This window comes from Chenopodium quinoa, unplaced genomic scaffold (genome assembly GCF_001683475.1).
Source record: "Chenopodium quinoa cultivar QQ74 unplaced genomic scaffold, ASM168347v1, whole genome shotgun sequence".
Lineage (NCBI taxonomy): Eukaryota > Viridiplantae > Streptophyta > Magnoliopsida > Caryophyllales > Amaranthaceae > Chenopodium > Chenopodium quinoa.
The window spans coordinates 1346467-1363089 of NW_018745024.1; the positions used below are offsets into that span (position 1 = coordinate 1346467).

Consider the following 16623-nt stretch of genomic DNA (forward strand, 5'->3'; position numbering starts at 1 on the left):
CGAAGCAATCTTCAATATTTGAAGCAGTTACAAGCGTAGCGGTTTTCAAGTGGGATGACATTCTCTTGGCAGAAGGTCATCAAAACAACAGTATAGCAGCAGCAAATCGGTTACTTTCAGAGACGTGTGCTCGACGGTGCAAGATACGCGTTTCTTAACTCTTTTATCTGTTTAGCTAACGCTAGTTTGCAGGTATCGGCGTTACAAGAGTGATTTAGGATCGCAGAACGTTCTGAAGGGAATTGGTACTTGTAATCCTTTTATGCATGTTTAAAGGGAATTGGTACTTGTAATCACGCTTAATGAGATATTAATAATCTTGTTTAGGGTTAATGTGATTATAATTCAAGTGATGGCCAATAATAGATTTGTTTGTGCATTAATATTCAACCAACATAGATTAAACAGGTTTAGGGTTAATCCTATTGATTGCATGTTAGTCAGAAAGCGCACATGAATACGATCAGAATAAAGTAAAGGCCTATTATTAGGGCAGGTTCAATCTCTTTTAGGTTGGATTTGTACCTTCATCCCCGAACCCTTATTTGGTTCAAGACCTTATGGAGTTGACGATCTCTTGGATCGTTAAGGGGTGTAACCTTCACCCTGTGAACGGTTTACAAGTTCCTAAAACTTGTTGGCGACTCTTTTGCTCTATCTTCTCCCCTTTTGGACGCTAGCGTACTTTAGTGTATGATCACAGTGGGGTTCGAGCTAGGGGTTCACGCTTGAATTTATTCCCTACAATGATTTATGATGATTATTTATCATGTTGCTTGATATTTATTGTTATTGCTTGATCACACTTTTTTATGCATGTTTAAAGGGAATTTGTACTTGTAATCACGCTTAATAAGATAATTAATAATCTTGTTTAGGGTTAATTTGATTATAATTCAAGTGATCGCCAATAATAGATTTATTTGTGCATTATATTCAACCAACATAGATAAACAAGTTTAGGGTAATCCTATTGATTGCATGTTAGTCAGAAAGCGCACATGAATACGATCAGATAAAGTAGAGGCCTATTATTAAGGCAGGTTCAATCTCTTTTAGGTTGGATTTGTACCTTCATCCCCGAACCCTATTTGGTTCAAGACCTTATGGAGTTAACGATCTCTTGGATCGTTAAGGGGTGTAACCTTCACCTCGTGAACGGTTTACAAGTTCCTTAAAAAACTTGTTGACGACTCTTTTGCTCTATCTTCTTTCCCTTTGGACGCCACCGTACTTTAGTGCATGATCATAGTGGGGTTCAAGCTAGGGGTTAATGCTTGATATATTCCCTACTCATTTGTAGTTTATTTTCTTCTTTGATAGATTTTTGCATCATCTTTGCATGCACAGCGTGCTTTGTGCCTTCCCCAAGCATACGTTTTGAACGTTTTTCGTAAGCGTGCCTTAAGACGTTCTGTGGTGGTGCTTTACGTAAAAGAACCCATAGACAGGTTTGTCATTTTACTGTCCTAACGATATAAGTGTTCGGGTTTTCTTCTTTTTCACGTACGAAGCAAAGGAAGGCGTTTTCATGCAGCGTAAAAATGCAAATGGCGTAGCGTACAACGTAAAATTGTACGGCGTAGGTGTTGCGTAAAATTGCACCACAGCCCAAGCTTTGCGAGATCTACCTCTCGGAACTAAAAGGTAGACTATTTACTGTAGTCGTTAGCTCACGAGTCGACAGGCGCGCCGAACCTTCAGGAACAGGCACTTCGTGAAGGGAAGCAAATACGGTAGTTAGGGAGCTTACTAACTTATCGAACAGTTAGGGTGTTCGTCCACCCCCTGTATAAAGAGCGACGGAACGATGTCGCACCCATGTAGTCACGTGCCCCCAGTCCTAAGACACGTGTACTCATCTTGCGGACAAAACTGCTAAGAGAGTTGCTGACTTTCTTCTCTCTCACTGGATTTGGATATATGCCTCCAGTCCTGAGACATGTATTTCTATCTTGTGGACATCTGGCTCGAATACCGGACCCGGATCGAATACCAGACCCCTTTTCGATTCGCATATCGAAAACCCCTTTTCATTCTTTTTACTTTGTTAAAGTCAGGCTAAAGTTTCAATGACATATCGAGGGACTTTAGACCAACAATGACATGATTGGGAGGAAATCATCCCCTTTTATTCTTTTAAAACCGATCTCTTCTCATGACTTGACATCACCTAGAACACCTTTACTTGTAAAAGCGTTCTACAATTGTAAAGGATCAATCTAGATTCTTTAGCGCATTAAGACTAGGGGAAACTTTTTCTAGCCTTAATAGCTATTTGTTTCAAACACTTAGCGAACCAAGGACTGTTTCGACATCCTTAAACCTTACTGAAAGATTCTCTAACCTTGGAGAACTTCGCAGAATGAGTCTTGGATTTTTCCTTGACTACTTTGATCATCGTCTATTCTAGACTTGATCAACGTGGGGCTAACTCTAGACATCTACTTTTAGCCTCCTGTCGCGACAGGAAATGCAATGACGATAAATAAAACCATCTTCGTGTTGGATCAAAGTAAAGAATGCTTAAGGATAACTGGTTAAGCCACAAAACACAAAAGACTAGCCCAGATAAAAGAACAAGGCCAACACAAGGTCCAAATTAACTAAACCCGACCATAATTAGGCTTAAGCCCGTGCTTAAAACCCAATAATGACGGATTTAGGAGCGTCTAGGTTAAAATAAAAGCTGCCGCGGAAAATATCGTGCTCATCTCACAAAGTCGCGCTCAGCAGTCGGGCGCAACTTATCAAGTTGCTCGCGGCAGGCTGCGCAACTTTCAGAGATGCGCTCGTGTATACCGCGAGCGACCTATTCACTTGCGCGCGACACCTGCTGCGGCAGAATGCTCTAAACCCTAAACATAATTATTCCCTATAAAGAAGACCCTAATTCGATGCTTCAACAGAGAAAATTAACCTAAACGTTGGCAGAATACTTGTGAACTTGTGCATCCAAACCCTCTTGTCCTAAACACTCACCCTTTTCGATATTTTGTTACTACGGTGGAGGTTCCCCAACAAGAAGGAGTCCATAATTGTTCTAAACGGAGATCTAGCAAAGAGAAGTGGTAAATTCCCGAGCACTTAGTTAAATCACCATTATTTTTATTGTTTAAAAGAAATTTAATTAATTAATTAGTGTTGTTTGATCGCCTTAAAATAATAAATTAATTGATTTCACATGGTAATCTTTCGTTAATCAAGATTAGAATTGAATAAAATAATTGTTGGTTGATCACCTAAGTCAAGGCGAATATTGTTTATTTTATTGTTCTTTTCACGAATTTGATTAAATAAGAATAACGACCTTACGATGTAATTCCTATGTGAATTAATGTGTGTAAATAAAATCAATTAACATAGTTTTTAGGTATCACGTTGCATATATTGTTTAGCAATGAAATTGTGCAAAGGAAGAGCTAGTAGAGGCCGCACTAGGGCTAGGATCGCGATTCCCCTCTAAAGGGAACATTATCTTAGTACCCTCGCTCCCGAACTCATTTCTGGTTTTCTAGAACAATTTGGGCATGGTTAAACTTATGATTAATGCTAAATATCCCTTGAACTCTACTTGGGAGAAAGGCATGAACGAGGTTTATGGGATTTTCCTAAAACTCATTGGCGACTCCTACTTGTTTCTTACAAAAAAGCGTATATGATATAATCATCTCTAATTCAAAGGTCTCTCAAACAGTCAGGAATTCAAATCCTAATACACCCTAAAAAGTGTAAAGTCCTAGGCTTTAAAGGGGCATGGGCATCTAAGGAGAAGGATCCCCTACGATGGGAACACCCTCCTTACAGTGAGAAGTAAGCTTCTCGTTGAAGTAGCTAACTTTGTAGTTATCTAATCCCACGTGTCTTGGCAGACAAGGCGAAGCTTTGAACTTCTCCGTATTATCTTTTACCTCACGCGCCCGGTAGGGCGGACTTGCCCTGGCTGACCGGGCGGAGCCTAAAACCGAGGTTTATGAATTGTGTTTGTCGCGCCAGACCAAGCAAGGGCTCGAGAACGCGTTTTTTGGCCGGATTTTATTTCCTTATTTTGATTCTTTTTCCATAACCTATATATATCAAGTCATTGAAGCCTTTCATTATTCACAAAATACACCTACAAACAAAAGCCAAAAACCCTAAAACCCCACAAAGAGATCTGAGCAGTTCTTGGTATAATTCCAATCCTTCATTCGGGTATGGATTTGAAGGATCATTGTGTTACCTTTGGGGAGCGTTCGTCATTGAGAACCTCGTATCGATGGTGGAAAAATACGCTTCTAGGACAGCCGTAAAATGCGTCACAACGTATTGAGATCTACATTCAAAGTAATATATTTCCTTGTTCTTGTTATTATTTATTCGATTGCAATAGTATATTTCCAACATAGAACACACCCTTACTTATAGTCAGTCAATATTTCTGCTTTTAGATCAAATATGGGGTAGTTATATGAAGAATACAGTTTGACGTCAAAAATGCCTGCAAAAATTCAGTAGAATCTCAATTCTCCTTGTTTAATTTACTGCACCCAACATACTCAATTTATATTTAGGGTGGTTGGGTCAATTTGCCAAAAAAAAAATTTAAAATGAAATAAAAACAAATAAAATAGCAAGCAAGATAATCAGATTTCTGTATCAACAAATACTCAATGCTGCACTGGAAATAAAATACTCTCTAACAAACTATGCCCAGTGATGCCTCAACTTTTAAGACCATAATTATATACAAAAAATATTAGCTAACGACACAAAAGGATGACCACAAAACCTCCAAAAAGAATGATTTTACATATATTATAAGATATATTATCTCACAAAAAAATTATATAAAATCATACACCAGATATGTGATGAAACATTAAGATACTCTAAAGTTTGCAACCAATATAAATAAATAGAGTAGCGAAACAGAACTGATTAAGTAGTCAAGTGTCCTGCTGGATGTCTGTTCCAAGATAGATACGAGGGATCTCCGATTGTCCTGCATTATTCACAAAATCCAAGCATTAAACAGTTTGTATAAGAAGAAAACGTGGAAAACATAATACTAAAGTTCCAAATGACAATTTAATATTGCTGTGGTATCATATCTTAGCAGACAAACTGATGAATTTTGTATAGCATGAAAAGATATAATTTTGTCGTGCCAAAATAATTACCACCCTTTCCCATAGGATTACTATCTAGAAAACCCTGCATTAGATGATAGCGTAAAGGAAGCCAAGATTGAAAAGTGAAATAGGATAGAACATGGAAGTATTATTGGTATCACCCGGACAAAAAAAAGGAGAGAATTCAGGATGGAATAGAATTAATAATCAAATTTATCACTGACCTTGGCTTGAGGATATAAACCAGTATAAATCCTACTGCAAATGATAAGGAAAGACCACCAACAGTGAGATATCCTACACCGAGGAAGTCGTTCTTCCCGCCAATCCAGCTTGTAGTAGAAAGGACCAAACTCTTTTTGCCTCCAAAACTATATGTATTGTAATTATTCTGTACAGTGATAGATAACTCCTGATTAGCATACAGATCCTGCTCTATTTTCCCATATAGTTTCCTAAATGTTGGAAGTGCTGCAGTTCGCATCCATACAATAAGATCTTCTTGTTCATTAAGCTGTAAGATAGGAAGAAAAATCATATTAATAAGACTTACATTTATGTTTAGCATGAAACAAAAAAGGGGAATGAGCACTATGACTGGATCACCATGTTATTGATGGAGGACTAAGAGCACACTGCATAGATTAAAAAAATATTAATAAGAAGTTAAAAAGGGTAGTATGAGAATCAACATTACAGGCATGCTGGCATTGAGTTGGCCACCCCCTACAAGGCCTCCGCTTTGAAAATTTTTGGGATAGACATCAGATCCAAACTTGTGCTTACGATCACTATCCCACGCTATATTTTTCTTGTTTACATCAACCGACTTTGAATCATAAGAAAACTGGAACGTATCATTGAACAAACTCCAAGCAATAAGACCACAGGGAACAATAACAGCTTTGTCTGGGCCGGTCAAGGTTGCTTCTGGATCACAGCCACTCGTTGACTGTTCATGAGCCTTGCTTCTCAATTGTTTGTCATTTCTGCTTTTTACATATCTGAAACAAAGGCTCTATGATATAGCTGATATGAACTTTAGTCAGAATTTTCATGGATCTGAACCAAAAACACTAGCAAATATGTGATGTATATTTCAATGTTGAGCTATAATTTAGCAATTTGACATTGCTACTTGTAAGATTAGTGGAATCATTAGTAACATTAAACCAAATCGAATCATGTTAAATGGCATCTAATAAGAAACCTCTAATGATTCCAATTGTTGATAACATTGTAAAGCTCATACAAGAAACGTCATCTTGCTAAATTAAGGAATGGTTCCGTATCAAAGTGTAAATGATAAACAAAAATGATGTTTCTGCTGCTAAGATTAAAGGACTAACCAATATACTCTTTCCTCTATTTCATATCAAACTTACCGACGATGGTTTTGATAGAAGTTCTCAAGCTGATAATAAACATAAATAGGACTTTTCATTTGCTTTGGAACCTGAAAAATGTCCAAATGCGGTTCAGAGAAAGCTGTTAATGATAGACATAAACAAGACTCTTCACGTTGTTACACACCAATGAAAACCAATTAAGCCATTGGCTATGCTATTCAATGCTTCGAAACCATATAATTTTATAATACTTTAGCATATCAATTTGAATGATTCCATGGAGTCATGATTGAACTACAATCTTTGGTAAGATACAAATTAAGTGTCCTAAATGAACATTTTCACTCTATGTTTCAGTGTACCACTCTTGTAAAGTCAATAAACTATTCATAATCTTGGTCAAAAGTTAATTCAAACACTCCAGAATGAAGGGAATTATAAGGCTTATTTACTTGCATCAAGAGCAATCATTTTGCAATCTAACTGTAAAATGGTGATTTATTCTGCATTTAAAAACCAATAATAAAAACAGAAAGTGGAGATAAAAGGGCACAGACATCACAAAGCACAAGTTCAACATATAAATCAAGAGATTTGACTTACAGTCAATCTTAAAATACATGTTTTGTTAGTGGTAACACTCTGAATATAGCCAACTTTATCATTTCTATAATCAGTAGGAACACAATCTGCATCATATTGCTGCTCAATCTCCACAACCTGTTAAACCAAAAGGAGCCTAATGTCATTTATCATGTTGATTTATAAGCTTAATCATTTAATTAATTATATGGTTTGAACATACATGTTCTGACGCAGACAAAGAAACAAGCCCAATAGGAATAAAGATAATTCCAACAGCAACAAATATTGCTATAACCTGAAAGAAACGTTAACAGAAAATTCAAAGAAATATAGTAAATTAAAAAACATATATTTAGAAAGTGATAGCCATTGCATTATTAAAACTAGTTCTGCAGCTAAACAGCTAGACGAGTCTTTGACAGCATTATTAATGCATAGGAGTTTCAGTTCAAGTTTTCATTCAAATTAAATGAGCAAGCTTAATTAAGACATATCATAGGTAAAGCTTCGAATTTGGTTATACTGACCACACGTAAAGCTTAGAAATTCACTATCTAGGATAGTATTGCTTACATTTTGAAAATATCAGGAGCCAAACCACAAATTTTAGTTAAAGAAACAATACAAGGATAAATAAATTAACCACATATATGAGTGATCAACATTTGATACATGATCAAAAGTAAAATAAAAATAAAATAAAAAAATAAATAAATAAAATAAAAAAAAAATAAAAAAATAAAAAAAACAAGAAACTATTCTAGCTTGTGAAAGTATTAGTCATATTGATCTTCTTTCTTTCTTTCTATGTTCATTCAGTATACAATGACTGGTTCACAATTATGAATTAAGAGCTGCAACCTATGAGCTTTAAACATAATATTTAGACTATCATGCTCTCAATGCTCTTTACAACCAATCATTTTCAGCTTGGTGCTTTATGCTTGATTCTTTTATCATCTAACATATACGATTCAGTAATAAAGGAATGCATTTTACACATTAAACCGAGCAATGCACACTTTTCTAATGAATACAAAAGTACAAAGTCCAATACTAGTTGCTTGTTCTAGAATTTTGTATAATGAATTGAGTGATACCCTGAAGATTAAATCCATGATAATATTTTGATGCATTTCATGGTATATGTAATTAAGTATCATTTTATCTTAAGGCAAACAGATCACCACAAAATCAACTTTAATAATTAGCATTAATTAACTAGGTCAAACTGAATATCTTCAATAGACACACTAAACAACAGCATATACCGGTCTCAATAATGGACTTGTAAAAAGTTGATGGTACATTGGTACTAAACACGGAAATTAAAGGCACAGGATACTCTTTTATGACTCACTAAACCTTAAAATACTGACGTTACACAGATTATATCGCTATGCATGGGTATAGGACTATGGGTGTGGGTGTACGGGTGAGGAAATCAACCGAAGCCTAACTCAGTGACTATTTACCCATGGTGGTGTTAGAATAGGTTTGCATGCTGGAAGCTCTTGTTGCGTGAACCTAGAATCTGCAACAAACTGAACACATTAGGCACCATCACAGACCAATGCTCACCTTAAACCATATTATTGACCTAGAAATACAGCCATAAACTTCACACGCCAAGCATTATAAAACAGGAATATATGCACACAAGAATGTGTGTAGAATTATAGATAATAAAACTTTCCAATTTTGAAAACAATCCAACAACTGATATATATGCTTCTTTCCCCGTGGGAAAAATTGTCAAAATTTAAGGTAGATCATTCATAAAAAAATCTCTAAGACAGTCCAGATTGTCACCATGATAATCGAAAACTGTAAATCAAGAGGCGATCTCAGTAATTAGGTCAACAAAATTACTCAATCGGCATGGCATTTTCATAATAAATATAATCAATAAGTGTTAACTGAGCATTTTTGTTGAGTTAATTAGATAACTTCCATTTAATTTGCATTTCAAGTATAACAAGGTGACAAAGCTTGCATTTTCTCCAATGATCAGCACCATTGGGTTAAGGCTCCGTAAATTCTCCATTTACAATCAATTGAAAGGACTGATTGTTTGAAGTTTTATTAATATGAACAAGAGGTTATAAACATCCAATCCTTCCTTTGAACAAAACTTTTAATACATTACTAAGGTAACATTCAGTTAAGATATTCTCTCTTCCGAAGAACTTTCTTTGCTATCCTCTTACATGATCATGAAGAAAGATGCCGTTCATATTGATAGTTTGTAACATCTCATATTTGCCTCCCACAAACGATCCATTAGGTGGAGGTACTAAATGGTAATAGGAATAAATATTAAGGCCCCGTTTGGTTTAATGTAAAACATTTTCAATGGAAAATTAGTTTTCATGGAAAACATATTTTCAAGGAAAAACACAATTGCAAATTAGTTTTCCTTTGTTTGGTTGCATACAAGAAAAGTCCAAGAAAAATAAAAAATAAGAGTGGAAATGTAAGGAAGAATGAGAGGGAAGTAAAAAAAGAGATAAGGAGGAGAGAGGAAAATGTGGCTTCCCTTGTTTTTGGAAGGAAAATGTTTTCCATCATTAAGGATGGAATTTTCCACCCTTGAAAAATTGTTTTCCACTCCTTAACAAACCAAACAAAGGAAAATGGGAAAAAAATAGAAAATTCATTTTCCATGAAAACATTTTACATCAAATCAAACATGGCCTAAGTGTAATTTTGCAAGAAATGTATCATCTTAATATCTTTGGAAATACAACTCCATCCTCAAACCATTACTTTTTTCGTAAGTCTCCATTACTTCTCCATAAATTCCCCAAGTGGTAATGAAAATGAGATACTTTTAGCCTTTTAGATAAAGTAGCATTACCGTGGGAATGACCTAAGAATTTCTTTACAAATTTACATACAAATTAGTTGTCACTACGACTATTTATTACCCCTTACTAAACAGACCGTAAATGTGCATAGGTTTCCATATCCCCATCATTGTTGGTGTCTTCAATCCAATGCTTAGGCTGTAAGCAGTGTTATCAAGATGATAGCAGAGTTAGATCCTAAAAACTAACAAATTTACACAAGAAATTATACCCCCCTAACAAGTTTTTTTTTAACGTGGATGTCACCTAGCTCAATTTTCTACCGTCTTTGCAACAATCAATAATACCAAAATTATGTAAATGAAAAAATTCCAACCCACATTTTTATAATCTGAACTCTTAATATCTGGAAACAAATTGCAATAATTTATCTTCAATTATAGTAATTAACTTATGACTACACCCAAAAAAATTAAAAATTATATCTCAAGCAAATCTTTGTAAATAGAAACAAGGTATACAACAAAACATCACAATATTTAATTTATTTTGAAAATAAATAAATAATAAATAAAAATAAAAACAGAGAAGAATTGAAGAAGCTTACATTTAGGCCGTTTGGAGTTCTTTTTATGGGAAGACTCGGAACCCCCTTCCTTGCGACCTGCCCCAGAAGAACTCATTTCCCACCAATATCTGTAATTAAATTAACAATTATTATACCAAAATAAATAAAATGAAAATGGGATAAAAACAAAATTGATGATTAAATTCAAACCTTATTAAAATGTTGATTGTTTGGAGAAGAGGGGTTATTAAAAATTGGGGAAAAAAGGGATCTCAATTGGGTAGAATTAGATTTTTGACAGCATTTTCCATATTTGGAAGAAGTGGCAGATTGTTAGGTGTCGCAAGCGCCATGAATAAACCCAAAAGGCAGAAGGTGGTTACACTCATGACAACTAACTATCCCTCTTTTCTCTCCACAATTTTTCTAAACTTAATTCACTTGTGGCTTATTTCGTTTTGTTATAAGAGTTACTCGATTAGTGTTATAACGATTTCTTAATTAATATTATGGGGTTATTCGGTGTTATAAAGGTTACTTTGTTTTGTTACAAACGAGTATATGGTATGATCAACCACAATCAAAACGCAATGTTACGAAATATGCTAAATTTGAGAATTAGAGGAGAAATAGTATGAGTAGTAAGTTAAAACCTTGGAAGATAAAATGTATATAGACAACTTACACATTGTAATTATTAAAAAATTTGCTTGTATAATGGAAGGTGTGCATAGGTGTTTATTGCTTGGTCATGGGCAATGCCAATATCTCATCTTTTAACAAACTTAGTACGAAATATTATAAAATTGAAATGATAATATGACAAATAGCATATCTCGATTAGATTCTTTAGGCAAATAGAGGCCTTTAATGGGTTGATAAGACTTGGATGGTCCTGAGACAAACTGATAGGACGTAGATAAAGCTAATTTGTTGTGTGAGGAGCGCGCAATGAAAGAAGGTAGAGGATATCTTGGAGTTTAAGTTCTGATAGTTCGATTTAGCGATCGGATTGTATGTCTAACTTATATTAGCGAAATTTAAAGAGTTATGTTCTTGGATTATTTTTTTCCATCCGTTCATCTACTTTTGCTTCCATTATATGAGATCCATCCAATTCTTTTTCAATGCTTACCAAGTAGATGTGGTTGCGTTGGTTGTGGTGGTTACCCCATAAGGTCAAGTGCAACCTATGAGAGATATAGCACTCTAACTAACATCCAACAGTATAGTAGCTCCACCAATGATGAAGGTGTCACTTGGACTGTGTACCCGAGCTGGTTGGAGAAGCCCAATACTTTGGCCTCTTAGACTCATTAACCTTAACCTTGGTTGAGCCAATGGACCTTTGGACCCATGTTGGACTTTACCAATGGGCCTGAACTTGATGGGCTCAAATGGGGAAGTCATTTACCTTGAATATATAGTAAATTGATTACTTTCTTCTCACCACCTCAAATTGTTAGTTTATAAAAAGTGAGGAATAGCTCAATTGGTTAAAGCTCCTCTCTCGATTTTATCACTTACCCTTGTGACTATTGAAACATCAAAATAAAAATGTTAGCGCATAGCTTAGTCCAAAAGCACATTATGTTGAGTTTGTTGTCTTACTTTTGTTTGGATGGGCCAATACATCTGACCAAATAACAAATTAACTTCCATTAATGGTTAGCAAAATTGGGGCATAGAAACAATGAAATGAATTTCCTTTCACTTTTTTTTAATTCTTATATCATCTTGTCAAAATGGGAAATGTTTCTCATCTTTGTTACAATTGTTGAGAAACACTCTTCGCATCACGAACAACCTACAAATCTGTTGTCGGCGCCCTTTTAATCCTAACACAAGATTAAGTACAAGCTTGACGATGGTTTCCAACAAAAATATGTCAAGTTTACTGGTAACGGTTCTAAAGAATTTTCGTAGCATTTATGAATATAGGTATTTTCAGTGTATATACATATCTCAAGCTTTACAATGTAATCCACTACTCTGATCATTACTTGTTTGCTTGAACTCTACGCCTTTGCAAGGTTGGTCGTTGATCGAGGTGGCACAATGGACTTGGCATAAGCTATTGGTAAAGATAGAAGCTTCTTGGCTTTGCCAACATAAGCCCTCTTTGTGAAGTTGTTGTAATCGTTAGCTTCGATCTCATCCAGTATTTGACGATACAGAAGCAATGATGCCCAAACCTGAAATTATTTAAGATCAGCTACTTGTCCTGTTTTTCCCCTTCCTAATCACGGTGCATGTTTATAAAAGTGATGTGTATAATCAAGCATTTTGGGGGTAACTACTCAAAATAATTTGGAGTGGAATCTCTTTTGTATGCAACAGAACCAAAAATAATATCACAATAACACTCCGTACTATATTGAAAAAGCCCGCCAAAACTAGGAGTTATTCCTGAATACTCATAGATCATTAGGTGGATTTATATAGGAAACTGGTGTACCTTGAGATTATTCAGGCCAATTAAAATATTATTTTTTAAACATAGGAGGCTCTTGAAAGCTTACTGGCCATCTGCTAGCTGAACTAAGTTCTGAAACTCCATTCTCCGCTTCATCAAAGAACATCCTGGCTCGCTTGATCTGTTTCTTCATGAAAGTCCTCCATTTTTCTGTAACCTTTCCTGCAAATATATCTTCATCTGAAAGACCAGCCTGCGCCAATTCATCTTGTGGCAAATAAACCCGTCCTCTCCTTGCACTAAACCAAGGAAAATCAAAGTAAGGTGCTGTAGTTGCATGAAAGTTGATTTTATAAATCAAATACTGATAATAGATAAGAAGGCATCTCAAGAAGTATTTTCAATAGAGCTTAAAGATATACAAGTAATTATCATGGAAGATATTATCAAAGCTCTATGATTCCTAGTTACTACTTTATGTTTTCAATATTTCTAAGCAGTATTCTTGACACTTTTGACATGTTTATGTACACTTGACACTTCATATGGGACCAAAAACATGGAAATTATTTATCAAATAGCTGAGTTTGATGCTTTGATAAAAACCAGACACCATACCCAAGCCCAAGTAACATAATATTTTAAACTAGTCAATTACATGATTACATCATTGAAAAGGGTACAAGTACATTCGATCAACAGCCATTTTAAAATTGTTCAACAGTGACATTCGGCACATGCCTATTCCGAAAGACACGTACTATATGCAGCAATCAAATCAACAGTAGACATCAAATTTTATCATTGAAAAGTTACCAAGAAGATGACAGGAAGTATAACATAAATTTGAGTTGCACTTACTCTTCTCCAACATCTCGAAGAATATTAGTGAGCTGATTTGCAATCCCTAAAGCTAATGCAGCGTTGTAGACACTTTCGGTTGACGCCTTTGATTCAGGTGCTATACCCATGACAGGAACACTCATCAATCCAACAGTTCCAGCAACATAATAGCAATACAAGTATAACTCGTCAAAGTTCTTGTATCTAGACTTCCTAAGATCCATCCTCATTCCTTCAATCATGTCTTTAAATGGCTGCCAAACAAATACACACAGTCAGGATAACTGAATAATACACGGAGTACAATATATTATGAGACTCAAAAACAAGTCTCCTGATTGAGTCTTTTCCCAAAACTAATATCAGAATTAGTATTTTTGTGAATCGCAATTCTTAAATGTAAACAACTGAAAAGGCCTCTACTATTGAATGGCATGAACAGATAAAACCACAGCCCAATTCTAACTTTCCCCAATCTTTCAGACATATTACATGTACATAGAAGTAACGCGCTCAAGCATTTTTATTCAAATCATGAAAATAATAACTCATAAACTGCATGTATAATAAATTAACGGCAAACCTGGATATCAATAGGAAATTTGGTGACAGTGTCAGATAAGGCAGCATCAAGCATATCAAAGGGACGACCTCTGAAAAGGTCTTCCAACCTTGTCTCCCACCTATCCAAAGCAGTAGGTGTTATGTGTGAAGCATTTGGCCCATCGACAAGCTCATCAGTCCTCCTACACCACACTGCACAAACAAGTATAATATTAAGTATATAAGATTGCCTGATATCTCATTTCTTATATTTTCCTTCTCCTGGAGGGAAACAATCACATGGCTTCCATTTGTCAAAAGCCTAAGTTAAAGAAACATTTTCTGCATCAAATGAATCTGAAAACCTTCACCATCTTTGTTACATAAACAACACAGCAATTTTAATTATTAAAATTTCATGGTTTGATCCAATTCAACTACAGTCAACCTTCCTGGCTATCATGTGCTTCAGCACAAAACAGACAAAAGATTCGACATATTATATTGTTTCCACGTAATTAAAGCGATTAGTTAGCATAAACAGACATATAGAGTTTGAAATCAGGTCAATTAGACAATTACAGACAGGGTTTTAAAATTAGTAGTTGAACATATCAAAACAACCACTTGCTTACCATATATTGCCCAGATAGCCTTTCGCCTGGCAGGGGTCATAAGCTGAGTTCCTGTAAAAATAACAACAGTGCTAACAAAGTCAGAATCATACCCAAAAACAATCATACATAACTAATTGTGTCTTTTTCTTTAAACACCTCTAAGCAATCTTAGTCCTACAAAGGAGGAGCAAACACCTACCCAAGTAAAATGTCTTGGCATACTCGGCACAAACTTCACCACACCGATCATAAGCCTCATTAAGCAAGGATAAAGTCCCAGGGACAACAATATCAGGCTTCACATCAACATCAAGATCATCACGCGACCTCAACTCCCTATTTACCAATGCCGCCTGCTTCAACACCACATCATACACCCTTTGTTCAGATGACAAAACCGCCATTTCTCCGGTTGGATTCGCAACCATGCTCGAAAGCACCGGGAATCCACTCCTCTTTTGATGTTTTGCAACATTATATGTCCAAGAATTCCAACTCTCTTGCTTTTTACACATCTTCTTTGATTTCCCATTCGAAATCGAACGACTAACTAGTGATTCTGCTACTCCAAACCCACTGTACACCTCTGTGGTTGGAGACACTACCCATAGTAAAGTAAGAGGCATTGTGTTGTTCTTCTTATCAAATCAAAACCAATAACAACTTAGTATATTCTTCTCCTTTTTACATGCACAATCTTATCAATACTATGAATTTATCAATCTTCAAAAGGCAAACCTTTTTCAACTTTCTGCAAATAAAAATGTAAAAGTAGGCAAAAACACACCATTAAAATCATACTTAACACATTTTTAATTACAACAGAAAACCCACTTCACTAGTAACATATCATAGGATACCCATCACTACAAAATCTTAAGCAAAATAAGATTAACATAAAATATTTATACTTTATGAAAGACAAGTATGAATCATAAGATAAGATTTCATAAATAAATTAACATGCATGGACCATATTGCTTAATAAGGTAAACGGGTTGAATAATTTTGATTAATTTATTGCTAATGCAATTTTTTAATACAAAGATTACCAAGATAATTTCCATCTTAGGTATGCTTGACCCACTGCACAAATTTTCATTATTCCAAAAAAGCTAAAAACACACATGACACAGCCAAAACACTCAACTCCCAAAACCCAACAAAATCAATTATAAATAATCAAAATAAATAAAATGCAGTAATTAAGAAGAATAAAAATGAGCTAAACCAACCTTAATATTTTCAATGGGGGGATTAAAAATTATCGGCAAATTGTAGCAAGTTCACCCACAAAAATTCCTGGGTATTTTTCGCTTTTTCTTCAAGAATTCAACCCACTAAACAAAAACAATCCCACTAACTTTGATTTTGAAATTGTTGATGAAATCAAATTTCTGGGAAAAGTAGGAAATTGGGATATATATAATGAACAATGTGAAGATTTATTTGATGGGTTTTTTGTTATACAAGTAAGGAAAATAGAGAAGGGAGTTTATGATGTGCTCCACCTCTCTTCTCTCTCCACCACAGCTTGATGATGCCAGTTGAAGTAGCATCTTTATTTATTTATTTTGTTTTTTTTTTTTTTGGGCTTATTTTTTTCTTTTTCTTTTTTTTTTATTTTTTTTTTTTTTGTCAGTTCCTAGTCCTTCTTACTATTGTAAAATTTTGCAATTATACGGTCCAAATTGGTTAAACCGGGTCAGAAAATTCGGATTGAGACTTGGATGATGTGAGAACAAGTAGCACTAGTGCTTAACTAACAAATGTTGGGT

At 35.0% G+C, this 16623-nt stretch overlaps 2 protein-coding genes across 3 annotated transcripts; both read right to left on the bottom strand.

Moving 5' to 3' along the window:
- Nucleotides 1-4677: 4677 nt before the first annotated feature.
- Nucleotides 4678-11195, bottom strand: LOC110708256 (ALA-interacting subunit 3-like). 2 transcript variants are annotated; one of them, XM_021886346.1, is made up of 9 exons: nucleotides 11112-11195; nucleotides 10466-10554; nucleotides 8524-8582; nucleotides 7269-7343; nucleotides 7067-7183; nucleotides 6500-6570; nucleotides 5812-6118; nucleotides 5339-5628; nucleotides 4678-4984 (listed from the first exon to the last, which is right to left on the bottom strand). In XM_021886346.1, exons 1-9 carry the CDS (start codon nucleotides 11156-11158, stop codon nucleotides 4921-4923), a joined length of 1119 nt encoding a protein of 372 aa, XP_021742038.1. In that variant the 5' UTR covers nucleotides 11159-11195; the 3' UTR covers nucleotides 4678-4920. The 2 variants fall into 2 exon arrangements, with proteins under 2 accessions (XP_021742038.1, XP_021742039.1); XM_021886347.1 differs by lacking the exon at nucleotides 11112-11195 and adding an exon at nucleotides 10637-10908.
- A 1102-nt stretch (nucleotides 11196-12297) lies between these two features.
- Nucleotides 12298-16405, bottom strand: LOC110708255 (phytoene synthase 2, chloroplastic). Its single transcript, XM_021886344.1, has 7 exons — nucleotides 16081-16405; nucleotides 15045-15596; nucleotides 14864-14914; nucleotides 14269-14441; nucleotides 13704-13939; nucleotides 12949-13141; nucleotides 12298-12621 (listed from the first exon to the last, which is right to left on the bottom strand). The coding sequence occupies exons 2-7, from the start codon at nucleotides 15469-15471 to the stop codon at nucleotides 12445-12447; spliced, it is 1257 nt and encodes a 418-aa protein (XP_021742036.1). The 5' UTR covers nucleotides 15472-15596; nucleotides 16081-16405; the 3' UTR covers nucleotides 12298-12444.
- Nucleotides 16406-16623: the final 218 nt, after the last annotated feature.

Coding starts and splice junctions, on each gene's coding strand:
- LOC110708255 (XM_021886344.1), bottom strand. CDS start 15,471: ATGCCTCTTACTTTACTATGGGTAGTGTCTCCAACCACAGAGGTGTAC. Junction 14,915..15,044: donor TGCCAAGACATTTTACTTGG/GTAGGTGTTTGC, acceptor TTATTTTTACAG/GAACTCAGCTTATGACCCCT. Junction 12,622..12,948: donor GTTCAGCTAGCAGATGGCCA/GTAAGCTTTCAA, acceptor AAATAATTTCAG/GTTTGGGCATCATTGCTTCT.
- LOC110708256 (XM_021886346.1), bottom strand. CDS start 11,158: ATGCACACCTTCCATTATACAAGCAAATTTTTTAATAATTACAATGT. Junction 10,555..11,111: donor TTTTTTAATAATTACAATGT/GTAAGTTGTCTA, acceptor ATTTAATTACAG/ATATTGGTGGGAAATGAGTT. Junction 6,571..7,066: donor CATGTATTTTAAGATTGACT/GTAAGTCAAATC, acceptor GACATTTTTCAG/GTTCCAAAGCAAATGAAAAG.